Source organism: Folsomia candida, unplaced genomic scaffold, assembly GCF_002217175.1.
Source record: "Folsomia candida strain VU population unplaced genomic scaffold, ASM221717v1 Fcan01_Sc005, whole genome shotgun sequence".
NCBI lineage: Eukaryota > Metazoa > Arthropoda > Collembola > Entomobryomorpha > Isotomidae > Folsomia > Folsomia candida.
In genome coordinates this window covers 5,863,412-5,876,926 of record NW_019091197.1, presented here as the reverse complement: position 1 = coordinate 5,876,926, position 13,515 = coordinate 5,863,412, and the positions used below count along the sequence as shown (strand labels likewise).

General features: G+C 36.5%; 1 protein-coding gene and 1 long non-coding RNA gene across 3 annotated transcripts; one reads left to right on the top strand and one right to left on the bottom strand.

Moving 5' to 3' along the window:
- Nucleotides 1-426: 426 nt before the first annotated feature.
- On the top strand, nucleotides 427-4,695 carry LOC118435837. 2 transcript variants are annotated; one of them, XM_035852293.1, is made up of 6 exons: nucleotides 427-947; nucleotides 1,026-1,334; nucleotides 2,074-2,145; nucleotides 2,515-3,131; nucleotides 3,423-4,030; nucleotides 4,317-4,695. In XM_035852293.1, exons 2-5 carry the CDS (start codon nucleotides 1,119-1,121, stop codon nucleotides 3,757-3,759), a joined length of 1,242 nt encoding a protein of 413 aa, XP_035708186.1. In that variant the 5' UTR covers nucleotides 427-947; nucleotides 1,026-1,118; the 3' UTR covers nucleotides 3,760-4,030; nucleotides 4,317-4,695. The 2 variants fall into 2 exon arrangements, with proteins under 2 accessions (XP_035708186.1, XP_035708185.1); XM_035852292.1 differs by having other exon boundaries at nucleotides 427-1,334.
- Nucleotides 4,696-11,056: 6,361 nt separating this feature from the next.
- Nucleotides 11,057-11,790, bottom strand: LOC118435781. The gene is made up of 2 exons (XR_004835007.1): nucleotides 11,548-11,790; nucleotides 11,057-11,477 (listed from the first exon to the last, which is right to left on the bottom strand). It is a non-coding gene; the product is annotated as an uncharacterized LOC118435781 (long non-coding RNA).
- Between the last annotated feature and the right edge of the window lie 1,725 nt (nucleotides 11,791-13,515).

Sequence of the window (13,515 nt, the reverse complement as noted above, 5' to 3'; positions counted from 1 at the left end):
TGCTAAGGAATTTTTTTAACGTTGCTAAGGAATTTTTTAACGTTGCTAAGGAATATTTTTAACGTTGCTAAGGAATTTTTATAACGTTGCTAAGGAATATTTTTAACGTTGCTAAGGAATTTTTTTAACGTTGCGAAGGAATTTTTTTAACGTTGTTAAGGAATTTTTTCAACGTTGCTAAGGAATTTTTTTAACGTTGTTAAGGAATTTTTTCAACGTTGTTAAGGAACTTTTTAATGTTGATAAGAAATTTTTTAACGTTGCTGAGCGCTTTTTTAACGTTGCTAAGGAATTTTTTTAACGTTGCTAAAAACTTTTTTTAACGTTGCTAAGGAATTTTTTTTAACGTTGCTAAGGAATTTTTTAACGTTGCTAAGGACTTTTTTTTAATCTTGCTAATGAATTTTTTTAACGTTGCTAAGGACTATTTTTTAACGTTGATATGGAACTTTTTGAATGCTGCTAAGGATTTTTTTATCGTAACCATAACCTTAACCATAGCCAAATGTATAACCATAACCATAACCATAACCAGAATCATAACCATAACCATAACCATAACCATAACCATAACCGTAATCATAACCATAACTATAACCATAACCATAACCATAACTATAACCATAACCATAACCATAACTATAACCATAACCATAACCATAATGAAAAATCGAATCAGTCCCCTGATTGGTTGAGCTAGAATGCGAACAGCCAATCGGAATGCAGGAATGTCACGGAAAATTTTCACGGGACGGACTTTTCGAAATTATAATATAGATATTGAAATTCCATCACTATTTTGCAATATTTTAACAAACATAATTTTTTTCTTTTCAGAACGCGCTACTTTCTAAATTATAGCCGTACTATCAATCTGAAATTGAATATCATAGCAATTTTGCATACGGAGGGAATACCAGTGTGCCGTGCACCTTTGATTATTATGTGTAACCAACAAATTATTAATTAATTGCAACCACAAGTTATTATTTGGTTTGATTTGTGATTGTTTGAATTTCACTAAGCGTCATAAAATCAGGATTTTTAGTTGACGTCAAGAGTGGACGTCCCCTAGGAGGGTCGAGCTGCAGCTCGATCCAATTCCAATTGGATCATCAATGCCTCGAACCATTTCTCTCTTTCTCACTCTCTCAGCCAGAATTCACATCTGTAGTTTGTTTTGGTTTTGGGAAGAACACTTACTGCACAAGTGTCTGACAAAAAATATTGAGTTGATTGTAAAATATGAAATTAATATTCTAAATAAACTCCAAGTTTTAATAATTCTGGTAACTGCTTTTCTCGAGATCATGATGATGGAGGAGGCAGCTCAAGTAAGTTTTTAAATTAAACTGGATACTTCTTAAAATAACGAAATATGTAGTAAATAGCAGTGTTTCTGCTGTTAAATAACACCTGCACAAAATTATTTAGTGTACGAAAATGTTGTTAAACGCTTAATAACACCTACGATAAATTTGGAAAAGAGCATGAAAATGCACAAAAATCATTGAAGGGCAAATAATATTGTAACATTACAATTTTTCTAAATAATTGATTAATTAACAAGTCGTTGTGATATTTTATGACATCTACATCATCATCTTCGTATTTTAGTGTCAAACAATTTTCTCCTTTCATATAACATCTAAGAAATTTAATATATAGAAAATGGTGTTTCTGTAAAGGTTGTAAATCAGTAAGGTTTGAAATAACCGAGTTTCACCCCCAGTTGACATGGCAGGAAAATATCAAATGTCTTGAAAATATGAAATTCTTTGCATGAAGTGAATTTCATTCATTTTTATGCATTTTCGTGCATTTTCGTGCATTTTTATGCACCGTACATAAAAATAATTTCGCGCGCCCAATCAAGAGATAATATCTCTTGATTTCTGAGATAGTTTCATTTCGAATTTCATTTCGAATTTCATTTCGAAAATGCCCAGCTTAAAGCTGGGCATTTTATTGTTCCAAATTTCTGGCCGGGCATTGAAAAACTGTCGTCCAGCTACGCTCTGACACAGTGATTAATTAGCAAACATACATATTATCGAAATTTGCATTTTTTAGGGAGGAGATCCCATGTATGATTCCGATGATGAAACTGCTGACGTCCAGTCCGGATTAATTCTGATTCCCGACGTAAGATTGATTACGCTTAATTTTTTCGAATTACAAATAATAATAAAACTTTAAACTAACAATGGAGGTCTCCCAACGTATTCTCACGAATTTGAACCAAACTAGTAAAATCAATCGATTGCAAATATGATATTTGCACTATCTCCCAATGGGCATGTTTGGCGGAGATTGGAGAAACCCGCAGCAAACTTGGAAACCTGTAAAATTTGTCCATATTATTACTGCCCACGTTTTCCCCTTTTAGGATGCAAATATTTGCAAATTTCATATTGATCTATTTTATGATCGATTGATATTAAATAGTTTGACCCAAATCCATGAGCATACGTTGGTCGACCTCCATTCTAAGTTCACACTATTTTTCTCCAGGTAATTTCTCATGTTTGCAAATTCCTTGGGATCTCAGACATCAAGAAGTGTCGACTAATCTGCAAATCGTGGAATGATGGGGCTACCACTGTTCTTAAAGTTAGGTCAATAATTGCCATTCAACTCCATGCTGAAAATTATACAGAAGGCGACCCATTCAAAGGAGAAGAAGAAGACAAATTGAAATTTGGCCCGGTCAATCTTCACATCAAGATTTCATACAAATACAGCCCCGAGGAGTATACGATACCCCGCATCGATCCCAAAATCTACGACGCGGTGGGAAAACTAAAATATTTCTTTGTCCAGTTTATTACCGAACATGAGTTACAGTGGCAGAAGGACTTTTGTCGAAAAATCGTTCTCAAGTCGGCCCCCATCCTGGAAAAATTAAAGTTTCAGTGGGACACGTATCATGATTTTCCGGCCCTGCGTCCCCTCGTTTTTCCGAAGCTGAAGGAACTCGTGATATTTTATGGACGCCTGGCCAGATTTAAATCCAGCGAGAGGATGGGTCACTCTATTACGGAAGCTTTCCCGGCTTTGGAACATCTTGAAATTGATACCCGCAATTTATATGAACTTTCAAAGATTGAAATGTTGCCGAGATTTCCTTTGTAAGTTTTGCTTTACAAGCCAGAGATTCGACATTTCTGTGTTCCAAGAATATTTACACTCTAAGCAAAAATTAAGCAAAAAAGAGGATGACACAACCGTTGGTTAGAAAATTTACCTAGAAAATTTACCCCAGCATTGTGTGAAGTTTATCCAAGTTGTGGAAAATTTATCCAACCGTTGCACAAAAATTCTCCCCAACTGGTTGTGTCATCCTCTTTTTTACTCAACCTTGGGGAAATTTTAGTTATTTTTATTTAGAATGTACTATTTAATTATTTCCTAATTTACAGATCACTTAGTTCCTTGAAATTAAGCGGGAACCTGGGCGCTGAAGGGTTGGAATCCCTGCTGAAAATTCCTGGCGCTTTAAAGAGACTTGTATTTGGTCCAATTTCTCTCGTAACCATGGTCCAAACTGCACACGAGCTGCCACCAATTTTGCACAGATTTTTACAAAAACATTCCTTAACTCTTGAAACACTTGAAATTGTCCTGTCCTGGGAGTATGACGATCCCAGCGATGAAAGTGACCATAGACAGCCCACGCTTCAATGGCAATTCCCAGTATTTCCGGTTTTGAAAAGTCTTGAAATTTGTACGAGTTATGTTTGCCGAACTAGAATTTGAAACTGGCATCGGGTCCGGAGTGTTTGGAGGGATTGATTACAAAGTGTGTCTTCCTGCCTTGGAGAATTTACATGTGAGCACAAACTCCAATGATTTTTGCTATTTGGCTGCCCTCCTTCCGTCAGAAGGTCGTCGGGACGTTGTTGTTGAGTCGGTGAAAAAAGTTGAAATCAAGGTTTTGGGATGGTTGGAAGAGCCAAATGATTTTGAAGTAGGTCGAGCCGCGCTTTGTACACGATTGGCGGAGATTTTTCCGAACGCGAGGGATTCGGTAATTAGTTTTTGCATAAAATTGTAAATGTACTCTTGAGGTTGAGGAGTGGCATGGAATTTGTCCAAAATTTGGGATTTGCACGAAACTAGGCCACTTTCAGTCTCAAATTCCCCACTCAGTATGCTCGTAATTATTTAAGTTAACTGAAGGGGAGATTTGAGACTGAAAGTGGCCTACTTTCGTTCCCACATCTCTCAAATTTTGGACAACTTCCATGCCAGCCGTCAACCTTGTCAGGTTGAGTGTAAAGAGTGTCTAAATATTTGTTCCTTTAAATTTTCAGGTCAGGATTTCTTTTACAATAATTACATACTCTTGAATATGTTGTAATTAAGACTATGTATGAAGAAGAGTTGAGTTGATTGAGAACAATTTGTCGTATAAAAGAACTCAGAGGTCGACGCCGCCGATCTCACGCCGCCGCGCCGCCGAACGCCGGTAGTATTTTGGGCGCCGCCGCCGCCGAAAAATTTGATTTCCTATTCCTTCAACATTGGGACGCCGCGCCGCGCCGCGCCGCCGAAAATTCCCCGAAAATTTGTCGGCGTCGACCTCTGAAAGAACTGATTGCCGATAATATTTATGAATATTTTATACGTGTTATGCAGATAAGCTGCCCCATTCATAATTGCGGATAAATAAAACGAGCTGTAATATGTATACATTTTGCACGTACGTATAAATTAAGCAAAAATTTATTTCGAAATGGGCCTGATAAATACTAAGTTTATATATAGTACCTTATACAAATGGTACCTTATAATAAGTCTAGAGTTTAAACTCGACTAGGAATAGAGTAACTACGGAATTTGTGTGCATGGTAACCTAGCAACCAATAATGTTGTCGTAAATCGCAAAAGGTGTCTGCATACGTGTTGCTTATAAACGTTGTCTTGTAAATTTTTGCATCATCATTTCCAGAAAAATTAGTAAACATGAAAGCATTATTAAAATACTTAGTAAAGCAAAGGAATAACTAAATTTGCATGATGGGTTGTCATAGCAACCGTGGTATTTTATTATTTAGCTCAGTCAGCTTAGGGTAGGTTGTTCACCAATTTTTGATTCTTGTATGTACTCTTATAACCTTAATGCACAAGTCAGAACTTGATTCACTAAGGTTACAACATACTCGTGGGAGTAAAGTTGAGTCAGATAACCTGGCTTATCAGGCGTTGGTGATAACGAAACGAATAATAAGCGGACTTGGCACGTGTACATAGGTAGGTTATAGGTTATGCATCCATATTTGTCCTCACATTAAACCAAGGGTTACAGTTTCTTCAGTTTTTGCGATTTCTGCATGCCTCTCGGATAAGTTTGCAGATTTCGAAAGTTTACAAAGTTCAACGGACGAATCTACCTCGGAATTTACTGACGAGCCTACGACGTGTAATCCAACGGGATCGTGTACGACCGGTTGGGATAAAGTAGATATTGGAAGTAATTTTGGCAAGGACGACGTACAATAGCGATAAAATGACCAAAGCTCACCCCGCCCACCCTAGGTTTTAAGGTCACATAGTCATTCCGAACAGTAATGATTATTACTCGTTTTTTGAGTGTACGACATATATAATCAGAATACAATGATACCACGCATGCAACCAAGGAAATACGAGAACTGCAAATATATCGTAGTTTTGTTTACATTTTTATATCTGCATATATATTTACTCCACAAATTAAATAGTGTGACATTATTTATAGTAAATTAGCTTCCGTTCCGTCAACGTCTGAATAGGTCCGTCTCAAAGAATGGATTCAGATTTTGGATCCTGAAATCAAACAAATCAATTAAGTTGACTACAATATAAAATTGATCTACTAATTGATACAAATTGTCATTATGGCCATTATTCGTGGATCTTACATTAAACTTCCGAATATTTCATTTTTTAAAATCCGCCTAGTAGTTTTCGATCTTCGCTAGAAACTTTTTTGGAAATATTTAGTCTAATATTTTTACGCACTAGTACACGCTACATGTTGTACATAAACCGATCAAGCAAAACTTACATAAAACTACCAGAATAACTGCCCTACTTACAACCTTCCTACGTATTTATCGCGACGATTTTATCACAATTAATTGCATGGTTTGCGCTAAACAAAAATTCTGGATGACGAGCGGCGTCCCACGATCGATAAAGTTTGACCCAAACTTGATTTCGAGACAGTTCAACGACCTCATTTCCTTTCTCAAGTATGAACCTGTCCGCCCTCCCATGTGCTCCAGTTTCGTCTCATATCGCTCCAAGAGATCCTTCGACCTTGAATTAATCCAGGACGCCAGGGTAAAGACGAGGACATTGTTGATAAATCCGTCCACCAAGAAGAGGGGAAATATGAGAAATCCTGGTATCGCGATTTGGTCATGCATTGTTATAGACACGTATTGCGCAATAATTTGAACCGTCGGTATAACCGAGACGACAACGGGAGAAATCCTCGCCATGAGGAATGCCTTGGACATTTTTTCCAAAATGTGTACCCCTCGATACGTTCGTATGCAGAGTTTGTGATCGACAAGGTTTTTTGCACGGGCCATTTTGCTAGTAATAGACAGACATAAAGTTAGTTACATACGTAATTATCAGCCTGCATAATATTGGGGGCAGCTTGAGAAAATGAAATTACGCAAAATTTATATTTCAGGTATATTGAGAAACTGAAATTTATTGTCAAAATTCTGTGCGGGTGGGTATCGGCAGAGTGTGCAAGGGAAGAAAGGCATGCCATGCCCAAAATGCCTTTTTGCTTATTAGGCACGTGAATTTTAACTATAGCCATAACCATAAGAATCGTAGCCTTCCTCTGATTGGTTTAGCTAGAATGCCAACAGCCAATCAAAATGCAGGAATGTCACGGAAAATTTCACGGGACGGATTTTTCTAAATTATAATATAGATAATATAGGTGGTTCGTGCAGTGTGGATAAGGAAAAGGCACGTAAACAAGCTATTGGGCATTGAAAAGGGCAAAAAACATGCGAAAAGGCGCCCTTTGCACACTCTAGCTATAGCTCTACCCAATTTTGCGATATATCAAGTTCAGTAACATTTCTAAACTGGTTTTAGCACAATTAAGCACGTCAGGTTCCACGTGCCAAAGTTAGCACCAAATTAAAATAGTACCAGCTACGACGCTACATACTCCCGTACGTTTTTTGAAAACATGCCGAGTTTATAAAAAATCGGCACAAATCTTCTACCTTTATCAGAAAGGGATAAAAACTGTAAAAAATTTGAGCTGGAAAAATACGATTCAATCAGAGTCGATTTATGCACCTTCGTTTTCTCAACCACCGGATTTTATTACCTGTCGATAATTTGTAGATAATTAAGGATACAAGTAATTCCAACGAACATGATGTAGAAAGCCCACATTGCCCCGGAGTACATGGCTTGTGCCGCCATCCAAGTTTCAAACAGGAGGATAAGAATTTCTAGACCCAAATTCAACCATTTGATGCTCTCACATTGCCCCGACATGGAGAGGAGGAACGGCGGGAAGCATGGATCCAAAAGAAGCAGGCAGAAGACGCCGACCGCATAGGCGGTAACTGAATAGTGCAGAATTTGCATGAAGTAGACCATCAGTTTAGACTCGGTTGAAATTTTCAGAGTTTCCTCACCTGTAGAAAAATTAAAAGAAATTTAAAACTTACGATTAGATTTTGTTCAGGTAAATAAGTACAAATATGCATGAAATAGCCACGTGATACATTTTTAATCTCGCTCCACCCCTATGTAAATAGTGTCTCTGTAATTAAAATTTTAAAATGGCAGGAATTTCATCTTTTTTAAAAATACATAGACGCAACTTTTCATAGTTTAATGTAAAGATTTGAAGAAAATTCCCCTACTTGATTTGTTATTTTTAATTTTTCGTAAATTTCCTTAAAAATGAATTCGCTAATTTTGATTAAAATTGATACCACAAAAACACGAAGTTTTGATCAAAGTGTTAAAAACGTCTGAAGACTGATTAAATCGCAGGAATTTAAGAAGTTTTAATTTATTGGGGTAATTTTCTTGGTGCAAAGTGAGACCAAAAATGTATTAAATCACGTGAAGTCATTAACTGAACAAAATTGCTTATTTTGTCTAAAAATACGAAGGAAAAAAATTTTCCTAACCTTTCACCAATTTTTTCTCAAACTTTACGCACGAATTGACCACTTGGATTGGGGCGATATCCAAGTGATAATTCCACTTGGAGAGTAACAAGAGGACATAAATTAAGAAGAAACTGACGCCCTGAAACTTTTTCGGAACGGTGAGCGGTCCGATGCATAAATTCAGAAACATTGCGACCGTGTACTTATACACGAGTGAAATGATGCATTGTATTCGAAAGATTGTTATATCCCTGGGATTCTCGACGGGCACAATTTTCCCCAATTTTGAATCAAACTTGGCCGGAACCGATTTCAAGAGGCGACAAAGACCAAGATGACGAACCAACAGGGGAAAAAATTGGGTCGTGTACATGACGAAATTTACTAAAAAATTAGTAATATGAGTATTTTCTTGACAAGCAAACCATGTACGTAAAGGAAATACTGGAGAATGCGTGTCAAGGCTCAACCATTTATACATAAACGACACTCAGAAATAATGTTAACTCTTTTCAAACTTAGATTTGGTCTACGTTAATTAAGTACGTGTAAAAAATATGTTTCTCAAAATTGCTCAAAACTAGATATGTTTCTTCGGTATTCTGCTAAAAGATAATGTGTTTGATAGTTTTGTTCTAAAAACTTGGAATTTTTGCTATACCAGCCTATATTAAAAAAGTGGATTTTTCGTGTTTCTCGTCAAAAAAATTCAGGAGTTAGAAACGGGTTAAAAAATATGTCATATTACATAGGAAATCATACAAACTTAATTTGTACTACTAGGTGTAGACAGGAGAGCATTTTTAAAATATAAATTATTGCCAAAAAAGGTTACTATACTTATTATTTACAGTGCAGTTATTTTACGAAAGAGTTATTTTATATACATTTAGTTACATTATTTTTAAGAGTGCAAATATGACATCCGGTAGTATGTCCACTAAATTCGCATTTCCACCGAAATTGTAAAGATTACTATCAATTCGTCAGGAAAGGACGGGCACGAATTAAAGTCGTTGTTCACGACGCAATCTGCCCAATAATGACATCCAGCGCGTGCATGAGACAGCCACAATTTTGATATTACATGAACAATAACAATAATTAATGCATACCTTATTTCACGCCAATTAACACGTCCTGCTTAACTTTGTATTTGATAGTTTACTAGAGAAATGGAGAGGCGTATTTACAACCATAATTAAACTGTGTGGCGTTATCTCGGATTAAATCAGATGTGCCGGAAGACGAACTACCAATAATACTTATCCAATTATTTCGACAGTTACTTGTTTTTCACTCGAATGTCGAGTTTCTTATGGCTAATTAGGAAAGCATATTTACAAAACATCGTTTACATAAAGTAGTTAACCGCAGTATTAAAATGTATGACTTATATATTCCGTATTGATTTGGTAATGATGTCCTACCGGGTTGGTAATAAATAAAGTGCGGCAAAGCACGATACATAAGTAGCGCAAGCATGCGACCACACCCCCTGGCGCCAAGGGGGTGTGGTCCAAAAGTTTACGGGATCCTCCCCCTGGGGTCATGTGTATGATGCCGCAAACCGATTTTGATTATCTTGATGCGTTCTCGAGTTATAGTGTTGACAGACGGACGGACAGACAGACAGACTAACTAACCGATCGCACAAAGCAGCTTGCACTACTTAATAAGTAGTTTCTTTTTGAGTGGGGGTTTTCCATTGCTAAAATATTACCACATGAATAGTTATGTATACGGTAATATTTGTTTAGTACTGGGCTTGTAGAGTCATACTTATATTTACTCCGGTGAGTAATGAGGACGGATCAGTTTTATATGAAACAGTGTTATTTGTACAGAAATATGTACATAGTAAACATTTTGCATAGTTTTACTTTAATTAGCAACTAGCGAATATCGAACTAAACAAAGAATAAAATTGCAATACATTTATATAATAATCTTGTTAATAGAGAGGTTGAGCAAGAGTACATGATTGCACTTTGCGATTGTAAGACAGCGGGAAAATTAAATATTAGTCAGAATTTTAGCCAAACACAGAAATTCAAATCTCTGACTCTAACCAGCATTGTACTGTATGAATCTACCCAACTAAGGCAATTTCAAATCTGCCGCCAGAAATTAATCAGAATTACAATCCTTACCATACAATATTCTTGATTAGCTAATTAATAGGCATTTTAAAACTAATTGCCAATTTCTAATTGAAAATAATTGGTTTCAATTGAATCTAATTGACTAATTGAGAACTAATTGAGACTTTTTAAATCAAGTGCCAATTCTAATTACCGTAAAAACTCAAATAGTAGCCGCTGTTCAAATAGTGACCTTGCTCAAATAGTAGCCTTATGCTCAACCATGTTGTAGCCGGGTCGCAGCCACCAATTTTGTAAATAGTAGCCCCCGGCTACTATTTGCGTTTTTACGGTAATTAGATTTCCAAATAATTGTTAATTAATTAAAAAACATAAAGGACACCGCACGGTCGACATAACACAATCTCCCTAAGAGATTGTTTCGCCATTTTTTGATATGTTGTAGATCTTTAGTAGTAGAACAATAGTTAAATTACCCTTTAGGTCGAAATCGACCTTTTTGACCTTGTTTAGGGCGGCAGGTCAAAGTGACGGAGCCCCACAAGTGGAGTGTCGTCGGAAAGGTCTCAACGAGAGGATTCATAAAATATATACTTTGTGGGGTCATCTACTGCCATATTGGCTCCCAATCTACTGCTGTGTTAAATTCTGAACAACTGAAAACTCCCTTCTTCTCTCGACCTTTATATTTTATTAAAGTTTACTCAATTTTGCGTAAATTTACCACTAACACAACTACTGTGTAAAATTTGCCCATGAAAAGTTACAATTTCTCCAACTTTAAAGTATTTTTGCTTATGGTTTACCATAAGTAAATTTGACACAATAGTTTTCTTACAATTAGTCGGAATTTTGCTCGACTTTATTCACAGTATGTGAATAATTTGAGTAATACCGTTAAAATATTTTATTTTAAGTCTGCACATTTGCTTACATCTTGACACCAAAAACTAAATATTTTTCATGTATAACTTTTATGCAAATTTCACGTACAATGAAATTAATGTGTTTCTAACTAATTGTGGAGTACAGAAAATCCTCCTCAAGTTTCGACATCCGTCTGACGGATCCTGTTCCCTCCGGAGGATCGGGCTGTTTTGAATTTTCTGTTTCAACCTTCACGTCTGCCCCCGTCTCCCCCTTTCTCCCATCTTTTTCGGTATGCGTGCCCTGCTTGTCTCCAGGTTTGACAACAGGTTGAGATGACGCCTCGCTCCTGTCCATCAATTAACTGATTAATAAGTTTCTCAGCCAAATTCTGTAATTATATAACAACAAAAACCTACGTCTGTCCTAAATAACCTGAGGCACAAGTAGATATAGTTTGAAAATTACTGTAGCTTCAGAATAAATAAGTAAGAAGTTTTCCACACAAATGTGAAAAAGATGTTTTCGAGCCTACACGATTATGGGATCTTATCCGTATTAAAACAACTTTTTAGCAATCCGTGAAGTACGGTTTGATAAACAGTTGCAAGTAAATATTTACGTAAATTTTGTGGACACAGTATATGTCAACAGATTTTGGTATGTGTATGCAAACATTGTGAGTGAACTGAATTCAGAATTTAATTACGCACAAGCCAAGCATAACTTTATTGTGCTTGGGTGGGGGAGATTGTGTAGTTTGAAGTTAAATATGCATGTAACACGGATGTGAATGTATAAATAGTTCGACAACAAAGTGAGAGTCACCTCAATGGGACGAGAATAACTATTTTCTCGTTAAGTGAAGAACGGGTTATTTCCACACGATCAATCCAACACCAACTCAGGAGGGGAGCTTCACCACTTGCCACTCACAGAATCCGATGCCCTTTGGATATATTGTAGTACCCCGTGAGTGTACTAAAACCCTGAAACGGTTTGACTCCATGGCCACATTTGCGCCCGCCACACCCACTCAAAGGTGCGAAAAATCATCACGTTCAAAAAGTCACCAAAAATCCAATTTTGATCGGATTTCCGCAATTTAAGCATTTTCGTGATCCCAGATAGTTGTTTGACAATATCCGACACCAAAATGATTTTTTTTAATTTTTTGGATATTTTAGAAAATTTTCTGACTACAGGTTTGTCTTCGAAAAAATCAAAATTTCAAAAAAGTTGAGTTTGGTATTGGACATCATAAAGCAAGTATCTGAGATGAAGAATATGTAATTTTTTTGAAAATCCGATCAAAATTGGATTTTTGGCGGATTTTTTAATGAACCAAAACAGGGTATTTTTCGTGTTTTTTGCGCCTTTGAGTGGGTGTGGCGGGCGCAAATGTGGCCATGGAGTCAAACCGTTTCAGGGTTTCAGTACACTCATGGGGTACTACAACATATCCAAAGGGCATCGGATTCTGTGAGTGGCAAGTGGTGAAGCTCCCCTCCTCAGGTTTATGGCATTCATAAGTTTCATAGATTTGCTAAATACATGTTGAGCTTTTTGAACTCATTGGATTTTCAACTAGGACTCGTTTTATTCAAATAAAATCAGAAGAAGCGAGTGGATAAGAATTGGAGAATTATAGTGACTACAAAACCTATGATAATTGTAAGCAGACGTAATTGTTGTCACGTAATAGACAATAAATAATTATGCATAATTGTTTTGATTAAACTGGTTCATCTTATCCCAATTAATTTATGCGATATGGTTTTTCCAAAAGAAATTAAGCGAATGCCATGCGTAAAAAACAAATGATAAATGTAACTACAAATTCGTGCGCTTCAAATTGTATGTTGTACCTAAATATTACGGGATTAATTTCGAAATTATTTTTCGGAACTTGCAATATTGGTCACCGAGAGTTATCTGTATTAAATCAAATTTTTCCAATTTATTTGTTTACCCCAGATTGTTTATTACACGTGTCTTCGAAAATAAATTAATATCGATTTTTTTCATGGCCTCATTTAACGGGTTGTATATAATGGCGACCCAGAGTGACTGAATGAGCTAGCCTAAAAACTATTCTATAAGCGCTAGTGAATGCCATCCTAAGTGGTAAAAAATAATAGCTAAATTTGTACACCAAAATTCTGGCCGTGTAACAAATAAAACCGACACTCGACCAAATTTGTGAAACTATTCTTAACTCCGGCATTCACCAACGTTACGGAGATCACCATGCCATCTCAAACGAATCTCTATCAATTTAGTTCCATGGTACGATCCCACATCATCAGTTCTATCGCCCATCTCCGTTCCAGCTACATATTCAAAGTCAGCGACGTTTTGTGTCTCGTAACTTGGTCACACATTCT

Bases quoted from the DNA above. Each gene is read 5' to 3' on its own strand.
- LOC118435837 (XM_035852293.1), top strand. From the start codon at position 1,119: ATGCCTCGAACCATTTCTCTCTTTCTCACTCTCTCAGCCAGAATTCAC. The intron at 2,146-2,514 runs GTAAGATTGATT...ATTTTTCTCCAG, and splicing joins GATTAATTCTGATTCCCGAC to GTAATTTCTCATGTTTGCAA. The intron at 3,132-3,422 runs GTAAGTTTTGCT...CCTAATTTACAG, and splicing joins ATGTTGCCGAGATTTCCTTT to ATCACTTAGTTCCTTGAAAT.